This window comes from Stenella coeruleoalba (genome assembly GCF_951394435.1).
Source record: "Stenella coeruleoalba genome assembly, chromosome: 2".
NCBI lineage: Eukaryota > Metazoa > Chordata > Mammalia > Artiodactyla > Delphinidae > Stenella > Stenella coeruleoalba.
Genome location: NC_137147.1, coordinates 109,821,787 through 109,840,714, shown reverse-complemented (window position 1 = coordinate 109,840,714; position 18,928 = coordinate 109,821,787). Strand labels below are relative to the sequence as shown.

The 18,928-nt window shown below is 40.0% G+C and overlaps 1 protein-coding gene across 4 annotated transcripts in view; it reads right to left on the bottom strand.

The window, feature by feature from the left end:
* The window catches only part of BLM (BLM RecQ like helicase), an 86,414-nt gene that overhangs the window by 34,013 nt on the left and 33,473 nt on the right, over window positions 1-18,928 (bottom strand). For 3 of the 4 annotated variants that reach the window (XM_079910133.1, XM_079910134.1, XM_079910135.1), the window contains exons 7-13: window positions 18,222-18,925; window positions 16,027-16,218; window positions 14,492-14,610; window positions 13,431-13,544; window positions 10,698-10,796; window positions 10,339-10,487; window positions 275-381 (exon numbers count right to left, since the gene is read on the bottom strand). In XM_079910133.1, the coding sequence (XP_079766259.1) occupies window positions 275-381; window positions 10,339-10,487; window positions 10,698-10,796; window positions 13,431-13,544; window positions 14,492-14,610; window positions 16,027-16,218; window positions 18,222-18,925 (1,484 nt within the window). Of the gene's footprint in view, window positions 1-274; window positions 382-7,042; window positions 7,606-10,338; window positions 10,488-10,697; window positions 10,797-13,430; window positions 13,545-14,491; window positions 14,611-16,026; window positions 16,219-18,221; window positions 18,926-18,928 lie in introns of those variants that run through there. The other variant, XM_079910136.1, reaches the window with a different exon arrangement.

Genomic DNA, 18,928 nt, shown 5'->3' with positions numbered 1-18,928 from the left:
GCCAGAGGAAAGACAGTGAAACCATGAATTACAATACAGGTGTGTAGGAGGGAGTATTTAATATACTTTTTGTTAGGGTTTATTGTTAACAAACCAAATGAGATTTTATGATTTCCAGAATTGAGAGAGTTGCAATATTCTGCTCTATGAATAACAAGTTAGTGCTATCATAATGAGAAAAGAAATGTTTAATATGCAATTTTATATATTCAATTGTGGTACTAAAAAGACACTTATTACTTCTAGACATGATTTATCACATGGCTGTACTCACGTGGGTGATGCTTTCTGATCCATTCTAAGCAATCAAATGCCACCTTTTTTGGTTTTTTGGGTAACACGTAGTATTTTAGATTATGTCTGTTGAAGCTCATGCTAAACCTAAAAGAAGTCGCAAACGTAAAATTTTGTTATTATGAGAAAATATAGTTTTAGCCATCTTCAAAAATTAAATGCTGATTTTCCACCATGCAAACCTAATTATCAAGTTGTCTTAAAGTGAATGTAGCTACTGGCAGCTTACATGATAAAACACAGATGGAAGTTAGGTTAAGGATTAAGAATGGTGATAAGGAGGCAATGTCTACGGGACTAGTTATTAACAAAGAATCAGAAGGAATGCAGAAGAGAAAAACCTGTAGAAAAGACAGCAGCCAGTCTCTAAGATGAGGTGGATTAAAAGCAGAGATGGCTAAAATGTTATTTAAAAGATTAAGAAAATCATAGAGAAAACATAGGCCACCAACCCCCCCAAATTTTGACTGTGTACAGAAGAGTGAGGAACTGGTTGCAGGGCTGCAGGAGCTCAAGCCTGCAGACCCTGATCTCTCTACTTTGGCTGTGTGCCCAAGGGGAGTGTGGCTGACTCTGAGACAGATGTGCTCCTCTTTCTCTGGCCTTTTGCTCTTGGTCCCACACTTCCTCCCACTTCCTTAGTGAGCTCTTCCTCTCCATTATCTCCTTTCTTGTGCTTCAGTCTCTTCTGTGAACTCTTCCCTTTTATCTCTGCATATGTTCTAGGACCCCCAATCCTAAAACCAACAAAAGCTTCTCTTGACCCTACATACATTCCACTGCAGCTGGCATCCCTCCTCGTTCCTTCCCTCCAAAGGCAAGTTTCTAAGACTTATGCCCCCAACCAACCAACCATACATCCAATTTCAACTCTCATCATTTCCATTCTGGCTTTCGCCATTACCATTCTGCCAAAATTGTTTTAGCAAAGCTTTTGTTTTATTTACTTATTTTGTGGCCGCACCACGCGGCAGGTGGGATCCTAGTTCCCCGATCAGGGATGGAATCCGCACCCCTTGCGGTGGAAGCGCACAGACTTAATCACTGGACCACCAGGGAAATCCTATCAAAGCTTTTAAAAACTGAAGGGTAAGGGAATTGTTACAGGGCCCTTGGCCCTGACGACACCCTCCAGCTGTGCCAGGTTCCAACATTGCCACAGAAAGGAGAGAGAACACTATCTAATGAGTTAAAGTTAGAGCACAAAGACATCTCAGTGCCTGGGTGGACGGAAGGAAACAAAGAGACCATGAACAGCAATAACCTGTGGTAAGGAGGTTGCCTCTAGACAGGGGGTGGGGATCAGAGGGAGGAAAGATGGGGAATAAAACCACTGCCTTTCTGTCTTTGTATCTAAGTCCAAGCTAGATGGGTCCAGGTTTTGTTGCCATTGATAAGATAAGCATTTAGTTTTAGGACTAAAGAACGCAACACTTCACATGTGGAGGGCAGTAGTCGTGTTCCTGAAGGGGCTGCAATACAGATAAGAAGGCCATGCAGTAGGCAGTGGTTCTTTCAACTGTGCAGGTAATCTTTCAACTGTGTCTGGTGTGCGCACTGGTCTGTAAGTTATTTATTTATTTATTTATTTATTTATTTATTTATTTATTTATTTATTTATTTATGGCTGCGTTGGGTCTTTGTTGCTGTGTGTGGGCTTTCTCTAGTTGCGGTGAGCAGGGGCTACTCTGTTGCAGTATGCGGGCTTCTCATTGTGATGGCTTCTCTTGTTGCGGAGCACGGGCTCTAAGCATGCAGGCTTCAGTAGTTGTGGCACGTGGGCTCAGCAGTTGTGGCACGTGGGCTCAGTAGTTGTGGCTCGCGGGCTTAGTTGCTCCGTGGCATGTGGGATCTTCCTGGACCAGGGCTTGAACCCATGTCCCCTGCACTGGCAGGCGGATTCTTAACCACTGCGCCACCAGGGAAGCCCCACGCACGCTGGTCTTTTGTCAGACCTCATTCTCTTACCTCTCCACGCGGTTGGCTATCCTTACCGAAAACTCTATTAGTGCTCACACCCGTGGGGTTTCTCCCCCTTACCTCTCTGACTTCTTCCTCTCCTTCTCTCCTTTCCTTGCTTACTCCTTAAGTGAGAATCACCCCCCAAAATGCTTGGCTCTTCTTTCTTCTTCCCCTGTATTACCTTCTTCAGGGACCTCACTCTCACTGCTTTAAACAGCACCAAATATCATTCCTGCGAGTCCCAACTTGCACCCCCAGCTTAGACCTCTTTTCAGAGTTCTAAACCACAGTCCAACTTCTTTCAGGTCAGTGGTCTAAAGTTGGGGTGTGCATACCCCTAGGGTTCACAAAGACTTTCCAAAGGTACATGAGCAAAGACAATTTTAAAGGAATCAATTTCCAGATCCTCTGTTTTCACACTTACGAATTTCCCCCTAAAGATGGATCTGAGAATGCCTGTAGTCAGGACTCCTGCTTGTTACTCCTACCCTGTTTTTTCCTTTTACAATTGTCTCTCACTTTTGGAAAACAAACAAATTTTACTTTTCACCCATTCTCAACTTTACCACTGTGCATTGTTTTGGACATAAAAACCTCCAGTACACAAAATAAAACAAATTGAAATATAGTATGGGTGTAGATGAAACTTGCTCTAATCCAAATACCAGAAACTCTTGGTAGGGCTTCATGTCTCTAAGTGTTTTACATTATTTCTGTTAAGAGTAAAGTATAACATCAGGAATAAAGTATTTTGGCCTTTATTGGGGTGTTCTGATTTCAGATATACTGAGAGTAAGGCGGTGGGAGAGAAGATCATTCTCACTTTATGAAGTTGCTTCTTTCATTCCAATTGTCATAAAACGCATTACTCTGAGGGTCTTGTGAGACTACTGTTAAACAATACTTCGAAACCATCCCTCTTAAGATATCATTTAGGGTTTCCCTGGTGGTGCAGTGGTTAAGAATCCACCTGCCAATGCAGGGAACACGGGTTCGAGTCCTGGTCCGGGAAGATCCCACATGCTGTGGAGCAACTAAGCCCACACACCACAACTACTGAGCCTGCACTCCAGAGTCTGCGAGCCACAACTACTGAGCCCGTGTGCCACAACTACTGAAGCCTGCACGCCTAGAGCCCATGCTCCGCAACAAGAGAAGCTACTGCAGTGAGAACCCCGTGCACCACAACAAAGAGTAGCCCCCGCTCACTGCAACTACAGAGAGCCCGTGCGCAGCAATGAAGACCCAACGCAGCCAAAAATAAATAAATAAATAAATAAAATGTTTAAAAAATGCTGAAAAATATCCATAAAAAAAAAAGATATCATTTCTATGTACAAAACACTTAGAGATCTTTTAGTGCTTGAAATGGCAGAAGAATGTGTAGCAGATTGTGGCAAAAAAGACGGTAGATAAAGGACTTGATATGCCCATAGACTCTTTTTTTTTTTTTTGCGGTACGCGGGCCACTGTTGTGGCCTCTCCCGTTGCGGAGCACAGGCTCCGGATGCGCAGGCTCAGCGGCCATGGCTCACAGGCCCAGCCGCTCCGCGGCATGTGGGATCTTCCCGGACTGGGGCACGAACCTGTGTCCCCTGCATCGGCAGGCAGACTCTCAACCACTGTGCCACCAGGGAAGCCCGCCCATAGACTCTTCTGATTGTTCTGTTATTTACAATCACTGCCACAGCAAAGGAAACTGCAGTCCTGATAAAATTAAGGCATAAAAAGAATTGCCCAGGAATACAAATGATGTAGATATTCTTGAAACTTATTTGATATGATTTGGGCTTAAGTTGGGAATGGTGCATGTTTCTGTCTCCCTACCAATAGGAATGCTGAAATGATTATACACAAGAATGGCTTTACTGCTCTTCCCTACAAATTACACTTTAATTTCAGAACCATGTTTTATACATTAAAAAAAAAAAGTTTTGGGTCAAAAAAAGAGAGACAACAGCAAGTGCTGGTGGAATCAGAACCCACTATACCACCGGCGGGAATGTAAAATGGTGCAGCCGCTTTGGGAAACAGTCTGGCAAAAGGTTAAAACAGTCCTCAAAAGGTTAAAAATAGTCACCATACGACCCAACAATTCCACTCCTGGGTATATACCCAAGAGAAATGAAAATACAGGTACACACAAAACCTTTTGTTTGTGAATGTTCATATGCAGTTCAAACCCATGTTGCTCAAGGGTCCACTGTATTCACACAATTTGTTATAATGAGAAAGTTAACAGTCTCTTAGAGGTCATTACATATAACATATCTTACTTGGCCTGTTGGAAAATGGATGTTTGGAATTAACAGATATTCTAGTTAGGGAGAGTTCACATCAATTGATGAATGGATAAATAAAATGTGGAATGCCTATTCAATGGAAGATTATTCAGCCATAAAAAGGAATGAAGTTCTGATATGTGTTACAACACGGATGACCCTTGAACACAGGTTAAGTGAAAGAAGATGGGCACAAATGAGGAGAGAATGGGGAGTGACTGCTGAGTACTAGGTTTCTTTTTGGGGTGATGAAAATGTTCTAAACTTAGATTCGGGGGATGGTTGCACAACTCTGAAAATACAAACAAACGCACTAAATTCTAACCTTTAAATGGGTGAATTTTGTGGTGTGTCAATTATATCTCAATATTTTCTTTTCTAAAAAAGCTTTGGATTCCAAAATATCTTCACAAAGGGAGTACTGATGTTGCCATTAAAATGGTAAATATTATTAGGTCCAGGGTGTCAAACTCATGTCATTTTAAGTGATGTGTCAGGAAATGGAATCAATTTGCACTCAGCTCTTGTTGCTCTTGGAACTGAGGCACTGTCATGAGGATATGCACTAAGTAGTTTATGTGAACTTAAAAACAAAGAATTTTTTTTTATATGTAAGAAAATAAGTTTGGCCAATTGGTTTGGCAATGACAACTGGCTTTGCCAGTTAGGTTATATGGTAGTCATGTGCCACTGTTGAATAGTTTTGACAAAACTATTATTTAAAAGCATATCAGGGACTTCCCTGGTGGTCTCGTGGTTAAGAATCCGCCTTCCAATGCAGGGGATGCGGGTTCGATCCCTGGTTGGGGAACTAAGATCCCACATGCTGCCGGGCAACTAAACCCACGTGCTACAACTACTGAGCACGCGGGTCACAACTAGAGAGCCCATGTGCCACAAATACAGAGCCCACACGTCCTGGAGCCTGTGTGCCACAACTACTGAGCCCATGTGTCACAACTAGAGAGAAGCCCGCACCCTGCAATGATGAGCCCGCTCACTGCAGCGGAGGATCCAGCATGCCGCAAGGAAGATCCAAGTAACAGAAACTAAGAACCGACGCAGCCAAAAATAAAAGGAATAAATATTAAAAAAAAAAAAAAAAGTTGAGGACTAGGAAAGCATATTAAGAGTCCCTGCACACAGCAGAGAAGACAGATAAGCTCTTTGAGGGACTGGTATAAAGAAAATTATTTTAAAAAAAGAAAAGCATATCACCTGATTAAAAATATATGTCAAAAATATACTAGGAAAGGTGTACTGAAACTAATAGTATTTTGATTTCCCCAACTCCTTCAAATATACTGGACACAAGATTCACCTGACTGAAAGAGTAACACAAATACTTAATAGTCATTAGAAAAGTTTTGGTAAAGCATTTTTTTTAGGGTATTATTTCCCAGAAAAAGTAAAGTAACTAATGATCTGACTTATTTTGTCAGTCAGATGGTTTTCAATTCTTCGCTTTTCACAATATTTGCAGGACTCAATTGAGATGTCAGCTGACAGATCATTAAAAATAATTTTTGATGACAGATCATATTTTGGCATTTACATCAGAAGGAATTCGAATAATTGAGCGTTAATACTGTAATAAAATGTTTTCCATTCCTATCTACATGTTTATGTGAGCAACATTTCTCAATGCTATAAAATATACCTATAAAAATAAGAAATATGAACAGACTTGATTTATCCATAGATACATGTACTAATTGGGAAAAAGTCCTATCTCATTAAGTTACACATTCCCCATCAAAATTTATACTTAAGAATTATTTTCAAAAATATTTAAGCTATTCTGATCAGTCAGGTACTACTAATGATTATATATAATTCAATTAGGACAAAAATTTTGGTATAGGAAATTTAAAAATAATTTATATATATATTTTTCTTGCAGGTAAATATGACAGAGTAAGCAACAGGCTTCATGCATAAAAATAGGATAAAATTAGGATAAAATTCTGTAGGGAAACTGAAAGAGATATATGAATTTGAAAAGAAAAGGGGAAATTAAAAAACCTGTTAAAGAGTTAAAATTTTTATTATGTCTTCTATAAGTGGGAGATAGTAGGTACAGAATTGCTATATTATGTTTATAGTCTACTGGATACCTTTAAAAGAGCTAAGTAACAATTCTGTTTAAAAATGTTATTTACAACAGACCACTGTTCTCTTTATTTAAACTCATGTTGAGGAATTTCCTGGTGGTTCAGCTGTTAGGACTCCATGCTTTCACTGCCAAGGGGCTGGGTTCAATCCCTGGTTGGGGAACTCCCTCAAAAAACCAAAACAAAACAACAAAAAACAAAAAAAGTCATGTTGAAAAATTTTAGGTATCAGGTTTAGAAATGTACAAGTGGTACAATTCTCCAAAATTCTTTTAAGTCTCGTTGATTCAACTCTGCTTTCTCTCTGGATTCTGTCCCCTCCTTCCACTTCTGGTGTTGCCAATCTCTCTCCTAGATGGCTACAACTGGGTTCCTAAAGGGCCACCCTACCTCTAATCTCTTGTTCCTCCATTCCATCTTCTGTTCCACTGCCAGGGTTATCATTCAACCATACAGTTCAGATCAAGCCACTTCCCAGGTCAAAATGCCTACATAAGAAAGTCCAAACACTTTACCATCATGATATGCAAGACCCTCCAGATCTGGCCTCAAGCCACCTTTCTAGGGTCATCCCTTTATATTTCTCTTCTTATCCAATGGATTATCCACCATTCCTTGGGCCTGACCTGTAATTTCATGCCAGAAACTTCAGCCCTGAATTCTCACTCTTCACCTGTTAAAATGCCATTCACCTTCCACTTCATACCCACTAGGATGAGTATAATCAAAAAGATACAGTAACAAGTGTTGGTGTGGATGTGGAGAAATTGCAACCCTCATATACTACAGAAGGTGAAATGGTGCAGCTGCTTTGGAAAATAATCGGGAAGCTCTTTAAAAGATTAAATGTAGAATTACCATATGACCCAACAATTCTACTCCTAGGTATATGCCTAAGAGAAATAAAAACTTACATCCACATGACAACTTGTATACAAATGCTCACAGAAGCATTATTAATAACAGCCAAAGAATGGAAGCAACTCAAATATCCATTACATGATGAATGGATAAATAAAACAGAATATACATACAAGAAAAAAAGGATGAAATACCAATATGTGTTACAACATGGATGGACCTTGAAAATGTTATGTTAAGTGAAAGAGGCCAATCACAAAAGGCCACATAATGTATGATTCTATTTACATGAAATGTCCAGAATAGGCAAAAATCTATGGACACAGAAAGTAATTAGTGATTGCCTAGAGTTGGGGCGATAGGGAATAGTGGGAATTGACTGCTAATGGGTATGGAGTTTCTTTTAAGTGAGACAAAAATGTTCTAAAATTAGGTAGTGGTGGGGTTGCACAGCCCTGTGAATAAATGAAAAATAAAGCAAAACATCAACCCATAGAACTGCATACTTCAAATAGGCGAATTTTAAGGTATGTAATTTATATCTCAGTACAGCCGTTTAAAACTTTAAAAAGACCATTGTTCCTACAAAGTCCACTTCCTTTATAAAACCCTACCTGACCCTCCTCGTAACCGTTAGTTGTTACTTTGGGTTACAGTCAATCTTGCCTTCCAAGTTCCAGCAGTCAATTTACATCTCTAATCACCACTTACTTCATTCTGCATTTGGTACAGTATTAAAAGGGTTCTGAAAGCAGACTGTTTGGGTTTAAGTCCTCACTCCAATACTTGCTAGGTGTATGACTTTGTTTAAGCTGTTTAATTTCTCTGTGTTTCAGTTTCCTCATCCATAAAGTGAGGGAAATAGGAGCACTGACCTCATAAGACTTTTGTGTGGATAAATGAGTCAATACACATAAAATGCCAAGAACAGTGCCTGGCACATTGTATAGGCTAGATATGTAAGTGTTAGCTATTATTGTGGTATTATAGTATTATTGTTGTATTTACTGTCTAAATGTCTATCTCTTTTCTCTTTCTCAGTTTGTATTTTAAGGCCCTAAGGAAAAGGAATAAAGTCAATCCATTTTACTTATTTCCATCCTCATATTTCCCAAAGATGAAGAATACTATCACAGACTGGCAGTAGGAGAGAAGCATGGGGGCCATGGCTTCAACCCTAGGGACACATGCCTTCACCAGGGCCATGACATAGCAGCAGTTGGGAAATGTAATCCAAACAAGAGGCCTATGGGCAGAAAAGAAGATAAGGAAAAAAATGTAACAGAAAGTGTTTGTTAAAATCTTTTACTTCCACTCAGGGATTTAAATTCTCCCAAATATAGAAGTACCAAATATATTAAGGAGTCAACAGACCTGCCCAAATTTTCATATTTTACCCACATTTACCAAAGTTCCTCCATATGTTTCATTTATTCATTCTTACTGAGTGCCAAATATGCACAGGGCACCACATGCTAGACTCAGGAAATGTACAATCTATTACTTTTCCAAGCAGACCTCCCCCGCACATTACTAGGAAAAGATATTAAACCTGTATGTGCAATGTTTACTCAAACAAAAATGACAAATTCTACACTTTCAAAAGGTTATTCAAAAGGTGAATTGAATTTATATCACTTCTTTTAACTATGGGCATTTGGCAATTAATATTACTAGTCTAAAAGAATAGTAGATTGTGGGCTTCCCTGGTGGCACAGTGGTTGAGAGTCCGCCTGCCGATGCAGGGGACACAGGTTCGTGCCCCGGTCTGGGAAGATCCCACATGCCGCGGAGCGGCTGGGCCCGTGACCCATGGACGCTGAGCCTGCGCGTCCAGAGCCTATGCTCCGCAACAGGAGAGGCCACAACAGTGAGAGGCCAGTGTACCGCAAAAAATAAATAAATAAAAGCTTTTATAGATCAATGGAGTACTTGTAGAAGCAAATTTCTAGCATGTGGGTTCTTCACTAGAACCTGAAGACACCTTAAATATAATGTTGTAATGTAAATCAATTATGGAAGAAAATATTTTTTTCCCCCAAATTTTATACAAACACTCCTCTTCAAGTAAGATTAAAATAAAAATTTTGCATTCTGGGGCTTCCCTGGTGGCACAGTGGTTAAGAATCCGCCTGCCAGGGCTTCCCTGGTGGCGCAGTGGTTGAGAGTCCGCCTGCTGAAGCGGGGGACATGGGTTTGTGCCCCGGTCCGGGAGGATCCCACGTGCCGCGGAGCGGCTGGGCCCGTGGGCCATAGCCGCTGGGCCTGCGCGTCCGGAGCCTGTGCTCCGCAACGGGAGAGGCCGCAGCAGTGAGAGGCCCGCGTACCGCAAAAAAAAAAAAAAAAAAAAAAAAAAAGAATCCGCCTGCCAATGCAGGGGACACCGGTTTCAGCCCTGGTCCGGGAAGATCCCACATGCCATGGAGCAAATAAGCCTGTGCGCCGCAACTACCGAGCCTGAGCTCTAGAGCCCGCGAGCCACAACTACTGAGCCCACGCTTCACAACTATTGAAGCTGGCATGCCTAGAGCCCGTGCTCTGTAACAAGAGAAGCCACTGCAATGAGAAGCCCATGCACCACAACAAAGAGTACCCCCACTTGCCGCAACCAGAGAAAGCCTGCGCGCAGCAACGAAGACCCAATGCAGCCGAAAAAACAAAAAACAAAAACCATACTGGCTCCCAGCCCCCCAAATTCTGATATAATTGGCATTGGGTACAACCTGGGCATTGGGATTTTTAAGACTCCATAGATGATTCTAATGTGCAGCAATCTGGGAACCACTGCCCCAGGGTTTCAAAATTAGTAAGTTTCGAGAACTTACACCTGAGGTCTAAGAATCTTCAGCTGAGTGAGGATGTCCTTCTGTACCCTGGGATTAGCTGTGGCAGTAAGAGCCATCACTGGAACAGAGGGAAACTTCTGGCGAAGCATATTCATTCTTTTGTAATCTGGACGAAAATCATGTCCCCACTAGTTGGAAAAAAAAAAAAATACTGCTTTTCAGACTATTTGGATCTTCCTTATATAAAGCAAAGACTGCTCACTATATTAAGAACCACCTTATTCTTCAGTGAAATAGCAGAATAATTCACTCAATACTTTTTCTCTTGGCTCTGAAAATATATATACTGTTGGTAGTACAATCTATTGCTATCTCAAGACATAGAGAACAGTATTTACCTGACTGACACAATGTGCTTCATCAATAACAAAACGTGCCAAGAGCTTCCTCTCATACAGATTCTCCAGAGTAGAAATCAGTCTGTTACTTGCACAGACCTAGACCAGAAATGCATTAATCAGACATTTAAAAACATTTAAACATATCACCTTAAGGATTTGGTTGTCTTTAAGTTCCACTATGACTTAAGTTGTATTAAAACCTCCACATAAAATTGGTTCTGATTTCGATCTACAAATAGAATTAGAAGTAATAGGAAATAGCAAATGAGACATTTTAGAATGTTTACCCACATTTAGCAAACAGTTTTGTATTAGGTCAGTGGTTCTAAAAGAATTTTTCTTCCTCAGTGTATTTGGGAGCCACCACATGTTTACACTGGTAGCAGGGTTACAGACGTGTGTAACGTGTGTGTGTTGTCTGGGGGAAATATATACATATATATGTACATATATACATATATATGTACATATATTTATATTTTGTAGCTCTGTCCATAACTGGGCCTGGAAGCAATGACATGCCAGTAGCAATGACCATCTCTGGCACCCATGTCTTGATAGACATGTCAAAAGGTCACAGAAGCCAGTCTGATGGAGCCTTCCCACTGGCCAAACCTAGGACAATTAGAACATCAAAATACATAATAGTAAATGATTATAACCTACTGAATAAATTAAGAATCCATGATTTCATATTGATACAAATAAATATGTGGGTAAAGGGAAAAGCCTGTCCTTACAGCAGAATGCCAACTAAATTGGAAAAAAATCATCATTTGGCACTCACTACAATAATAACTGATGGGGAATCATCAATGGATGAGGAAACTCTTGGGTCAAAGTCTGATGAGTAATAGGATATTTACATAGTCTCAAGAGTATTCCATAACAGGATACCTACAATTACAAAAAAAAATTAATTTATTTTTGTAATTAATAATCACAAAAAAAGAGTAATTTTTCAGTGCAAGTCTGGCAGACAACAACACCTTAACCAAATGATCAAAGTTAACTAACATCACCAGTAACATAGAATGAATCAACACCAAATGCCTCCTGATAGGATACACTGAGAACATATCACCACTTCTGTGATATTCCCCTCAAAAATGACGAATACAAATCCAATCAGGAGGAAACATAAACTGAGGGACAGTCCTCAAAACAACTGGCCTTCACTCTTCAAAACTGTCAAAATCATGAAAGACAGAATGCAATGCATAATCTAGGATTTTCTTTTGCTAGGAAGGATATTATTGGGACAACTGGTGAAACTGGAATAAGGTTTACAGATAAAGTAATAGTACTGCATCAATGAATATTTTCTAATTTTGATAACTGTACTGAGGTTATGCAAGAGAATTCCTTGTTTTTAGGAGATGTACAGTGAAGTATTTAGGGTTAAAAGGATATGTCTGCAACTTACTCTCAAATGTTTGAGGGAAAAAGAGAGAAAGAATGATAGAGCAATTACAGTAAAATGCTACCATTTGGGGTTTCCTGTGAAAGTTATACAGGAATTCTTGCACTAAACTGTACATCAGAAATTATATCAAAAAATTTAAAATATACATATTCTAATGGGCTTTTATGAGATAATAGAAAAGATACACTGGTCTCTGCTCCCAGTTCCTGGGCACAGGGTTCCTGGAACTCTTGTAAATTCTTAAGTGATAAAGCAGCACGAGCAGGACTCCCCCGGTGGCGCAGTGGTTAAGAATCCGCCTGCCAATGCAGGGGACACAGGTTCGAGCCCTGGTCTGGGAAGATCCCACGTACCACGGAGCAACTGAGCCCGTGAGCCACAACTACTGAGCCTGCGCTCTAGAGCCCATGCTCTGTAACAAGAGAAGCCAGTGCACGGCAACAAAGAGTAGCCCCCACTCGCCGCAACTAGAGAAACCCCACGCGCAACAACAAAGACCCAATGCAGCGAAAAAAAAAAAAAGAGCACTAGGAGCATCTTTTGTTCTCTTGAGGCAACTGTGGGTGGGCTCCTGGGTGGGGGATGGTCACCAGAAAGACCAAGCCATGATTAGAAACTTGGAATTTTCGGTCCTACCCCCATCCACCAGAGAAGGGAGTCAGTCTAGAAGTGGAGTCAATAATTGTTCATGCCTACGTGAGGAAGCCTCCATTAAATCCCAAAAGTATGGGGTTCAGAGAGGTTCTAGGTTGGCAAACACATCCATGTACTGGAGGCTGATGCACCCCAACTCCACAGGGACAGAAGCTCCTGTGCTCAGGACCTTCCCAGACCTTGCCCTGTGTATCTTTTCATCTGACTGTTTATCTGTGTCCTTTACCATAGCCTTTAATAAACTGGTAAATGTAAGTAAGTGTCTCCCTGAGTTCTGTGAGCTGCTCTTGCAAGTCACTGAATTCAAGCAGGAGGAGGTCACGGGAACCTCTGATTTGTAGCCAAGTCAGACAGAAGTTGCGAGTACCCTGTGGATTGGCCCCTGAAGCAGAGTGGTAAGAATCTTGTGGGACTGAGCCCTTAACCTGTGGGACCTGACACTATCTCTGGATAGTTGACAGAGAACCACTTGATATAAGGAAAAACCTCCATACATTTGGTGACTAGAAGTGAAATATTCTATGTGAGCAGTAAAGGAGAGAAACACAGAAGGGAAAGACTGGGTTTTTCCTTACTCAGTAGGGAGAAATGGGTTGTTTTTCTAAAAGAGCTTTAATATAGTATTTTAAAATAATGATATAAATACAAACCTTCTCTGGAGTAACATAAAGAAGTTTTATAATCGGGTCTTTTTTTGATAACTGGAGGTAAATATTTGTAGCTTCTGAGTCAGTCTTATCACCTGTCAGATATGTAGCCGGAATCTAAGCATAAAAGTAGTAAACAATTTAAATTTTACCCATTAATCTGATCAAGATTACATTTATCCGTAGGTTTCATAAATATTTTACAAGTCACATATCACACCTGTCAAAGGAAAGAGAATCTCAACATAATAAAAAGTAATCAGTACATATTTTTTAAAAACCCTTGTTAACCATAAGTCAAATATTCTTCCCATTGTTTACTTTTCTTTTCTTTTTCCCATTTCTTTACTTCCTTAGCTTTTCATATCTGTAAGTAAGATAAATATGAATTCAGCATCCAGAAGGTTCCAGTCCTAATGTATGACCACATTTTTTTTTTTTAAGGTAAATGCATCTTTTGGGTTTTAATGCATACCAACACTGAAAGGACCATAACATCATGAATGGCTGAACAATGGCTACCATCACTGTACTAAAACATGCTTGGGAAGAAAAATCAAACCAGTGGTCTTGTTGAGGGGTGGTGGTTCATAAAGCTGAACACAGTTCTGTTTGATCACAGTATGTAGGATTTAATAGACTGTATTCATATACTTTCTTAACCTCAGCCAGGAGGAAAAAGGACATATGTGCGTGGGCATGCACATGTGTATACATTTTAAGATATTAAGGGAGTGAGAGAGAACTAAGCTGATCTGACAGGAGTAAAAAAAGAAATCCTTCCATATTAGAAAAAAAAATTTACATCAGTAAAATACAGGTTAAAAGTTCTTACCAAAATACATTCTTCTAGAGTAAAATCAGACTGAATTCCAGAAGGTTACCTGTACCAGAATTCTCAAAGACTTGTTCTTAAATGTACAACTTAATATAACTGCCGTGCTTTATTCTTATAATCCATGAACTATTTAATGAAAAAGGTTACCCAGAGTACTGAAATATAATTGTTTTTAAATTATGTTTTTATTAGCATTTTTATTATAATTGGTAGTGTTTTAACTTACATCAAAGGAAGTCAGCTTTTGGACTTGATCTATTATAAGTGATCTCAAGGGAGAAATGACAATAGTGACCCCGGGAGAAACACAGGCAGGGAGCTGGTAACACAAGCTTTTACCACCTCCTAAAAGAAATCACAACAACAAAAAAATCTGTCAGATTCTATTTTGAGAGTATGAAGGCAAAAGTTACAATATAAATTACATATAATATTTAAAGTAATTAACTAATAGGACACCAAGTGATATTCTCCATGGTGCCAAAATATGCCATATTTGAATGAGCCAAAATACTTGGGCAATTTAAATGTGTAAAAATGATCTCTTGGGACATCTTATGTATGTGCATATCATAGCAAAAGCAAGAATCAGGGCAGGAAACTTAAATGCAACAGAATTACTTTAAAAGTCTACTTGAGAAAGACCCTGAAAAATGCCCCCTTGAAACCCTAGAGGATAATGGAAAGCCATGAAAACCACTGGACGAGGGAGGCGAGAATTCTACCATTGAACCAACGCCTCAAACCTCTGGACGAGATCAATGCCAGGGTCCTCTCCAGCTTTAGTTTTGGAGTACCAAATTGGAGTCAAATCAGAAGACACAGACTGAACAAGTTAATGAAGTATGAAATGCTGCTGATTAAACAAACCAACACTGTCTAAAATTTAAAATCAGCTTGAAAAAATTCGGATACCCAGGCAACATTATTTAATGACGATGGCAACAACTGATCGAAGGTCACAACAAAGGTGAGTAAAAGGCAGAGGGAAGACTACATGTGAATAATGAAACTCCAAACTCCCTATGCTGCTGCTGCTTTTTTTTTTTTAATTGAAGTATAGTTGATTTACAGTGTCCCCATGCCTCTTATCCTAATGGCTTATTTAATATTCTTATTTGGATGACTATAAATCATTGAACAGCTGTTATAAACTTTAATAGCATGATGAAAAGTCCTGGATCTCTTCAAAACTGAGGACAAGAAAGAACTACACTCAATGCTTTTCACTTAATCCTCAAGACATTCTGTGAAGTGGGCATGTTGGTATTATCCCCACTGCGCACACGAGGAGACTGGGGTTCAGGGAGTGAAGTGCCTTGCTCAAGTCCACACTGTTAATAAGTGGCAGAACTGTGCTTTAAGCCTAGGGCATCTCTCCAAAGCTGATGATTTTTAACCACCATACAACACTAGGTTGTACCAGATAAACTGCCAGAAATGGTCGTGGTCTCTGACAGTAACTTTTTGGCTCATGTTCCAGGCTAATTTCGACTAGAAAAAAGAAAAATTCCCAAAGGAAAATCCTAGATCAATTCAACACAACGAGCTTTGAGTTGAAAATCTTAAAGGGCAATAATGCTATCATATCAACAACTAGAATAGAGGATTGAGGTGATACTCTTTCCTAACTATGGCATGGGAGGTTTAGAGGTCCCTAAATGATAGAAATACTGTGTAGGTTCTTTTTATTTTTATTAAAGGGCTTTCATTTAACATCTGCCAATGGATTCCTGCCAATTCATATCTAAAAATACATACCAGTGGGCATTAAGATAAAACAGTCTTCACCAAGTAGTGCAGCATTGATCGCCTCTAGCTGATTAGTTCTAAAATTATGCAGGCCAAATTTTTTATGAAAAATCTTCATCATTTCTTTCGTATGAGGAAAATTAAGACTTTGGAAACGCTCGTGTTTCAGATCTCTGGATGCTAAACTTTGCTCCGACTTGTCTAAGAAAATAATCAATGTTAAGAGAAATCAGGGCATTACTGTAACAAATCAGTTTTAGCATTTTAACCCTTTGCCCTGCATAATCACTGGTGTACGTCTCCTTGCAGCACATCCTTCTTTACCTGTTTATCAGGGTTTCCTCGCTGTCCAGTGTCAAAGCCACCAGAGACATCCTAAGGGCCAAATTCAAGTCTTTCCTTGACTTTTCTGTAGCATCTACCACTACTATTTATTCTCTCCTTCTCTCTCTTTTTTTTTTTTTTTTTTTTTTTTTGCGGTACGCGGGCCTCTCACTGTTGTAGCCTCTCCCGTTGCGGAGCACCGGCTCCGGACGCGCAGGCTCAGTGGCCATGGCTCACGGGCCCAGCCGCTCTGCGGCATGTGGGATCTTCCCAGACCGGGGCACGAACCTGTGTCCCCCGATTCGGCAGGTGGACTCTCAACCACTGCGCCACCAGGGAAGCCCTCTCCTTCTCTCTTGACCTTCAAGATAATCATGGGTTTTCTACTCGCTTTAAATTCCCTATCCTGGCTCCATTTCCTCCACTTGCCCCTTAAATTTGGGAATCTTTTGGACACTTTGGACTGGGTTTTTTAGACTGGTTTTTTTTTTTGGAATTTTCCTAGTCCTATAACCTTAAACATCACCGATGTGCACACAACGCCTAGATCTCTTTCTTAAGACTTGACGGATGCCCTCCTAAGTTCCAGTCCTGCACGCACCTCGAACTGTCCGCCAGACATTTCTACCTGAACGACTTCCCAACACTTCATGCTCAACAAGCCTTAAAACAGCCCTCCTCAGCTTTGCTCCAAATCTGCCTGCCTCCTGACTTCCCTGTTTCTGTTAACAGTGTCACGGTATTCCCAGTCACTGGGTCTGAAACCGCAGAATCACCCCAACTTCCTCTGGTTCTTCTTCCATGGCGTCTCTCACGCCCACCCCCATGCTGCCTCCTCGCTGTTGCAACTCTGGCTCCGCACAGAGAACAAGAGGTGCTCACGCCAGTGCTGGCGGTTACATCAACCCCGGCACTCAACCACCGCAAAGATAACTGCGAACACCAAGTATGACATGCCCAAACATGACACAAAAATAAATCCATTAATGGTTATTTTAAAGGTCAACAGAGGAACTGTAAGAACAACCTCCGTGGCATTAAGTCATCAATGGCAAAAACAGGGAGGACTGTACTTTACAAAAACTTACACGTATAAACTTGTTTCAGTTAAAAAAAACCCACTTTTTGATAACTTTATAGGGTAGATGTAAGGTTTTAAAATTAATTTTGGGTTTTCTCTGCAGCCTTTACAACGTCTAATTTCACTCTTCCAAAAACTTCTCTCAGTAAACTGTGAGCTCCAAGAGGGCAGGAACTCTTCATTACTCATCTATTACCAGGACCTGTGCACAGAACATGGCACACAGTGGGCACTCCATAAATATCTGCTGAATGAATTAAAATGATTCTAGACCAAAAGAAATAACTTGACTGATTTAAGAAATTTCTGACTTCTTACCTTTCTTAGGCTGTCCTAAATTTTAATATTTGAAGACATAAAACATGTTTCTACTTTATAAACTGATCAGTTCTCATCAATCCAGAATTCTAAAAATACACACAATTACAATTTTAACATAAATTCAGCTTTGCTTTTTATCCATCCCCCATAATCATTAAAAACTTGGCCCTCATGAGCTTTATTGTTTTAGGGACTGAAAAATGTTAATTTAAAGGCAAAGCACATTTGTAATGACTTTAGAGTTTTACTACAATAGGTTATAATTACACATTTTATAAAACTACAGCTGCTACAGAGACAAAAGAGCAACTTGCTTTTGAAATTGTGATTTGTAATTCATATTATCAGCAGAAATTTGCATAGAAACAATGTTGTTTTCAGGCCATGATGATTTGCTATGGTTTTTCTTATACGATTCCTATTTTGGACAGTTTTGTTTTCATATAAAATATAAGCATTCAATTTATTTTAAACTTACCAGTGTAATTCTGAATTGACTCTGAGAAGTTTTTATTCTGAGCAGTAGATGCCAGAAGACAGTCTGTCTTGGCTGAAGAAGAAATTCTTTCTGATACTGATTTAACGGGCCGACCTTCCTTAATAGGTTGATAGGCAGCTGTGGAAGACTTGCTGGCTGCTAAATTATGCATCACATTTTCCCAGTCATCATCATCATCATCAAAGTCATCTATGTCAAAACTGTCAATATCATAGGACGCCTGGATTTCTCTTTCCAAGTCATTCATAGAGGTAGTGTGTTTATTCTGATCTTTCACAGCAGTGCTTGTGAGAACATTTCCTGGGAAATAAGAGCTTTCATTTCTTTTTTCAACCCTTGGTGTTTCAGCCCAGTTGCTACTTACAAAGGACTCCTGTAAATGGGAATTGAATAACGGTCTCTCAAAGAGATTCTTGGTGGTGGCTGAGAATCCTGTCTTTCCTGGGGTAGGAGTCAGTAAACACTCCCCAGTAGAAATGGAATTTGAGGGAAGGTTTGGAAAAGTGAACTCCTTAACAGAATTCCCTGTAGGACAGGAATCACCCTTTGGAAATGCACAAGGTGGGGAAACAGATGCCATATCCTTCACAGAGCTACCAAGTGAATCAGGCCTGCATCTCCACAATGAGCCAAGAACACTGGCATCACTCGTATTAAAATCTGCTTCAGCCAGGAGTTTCCTTCTG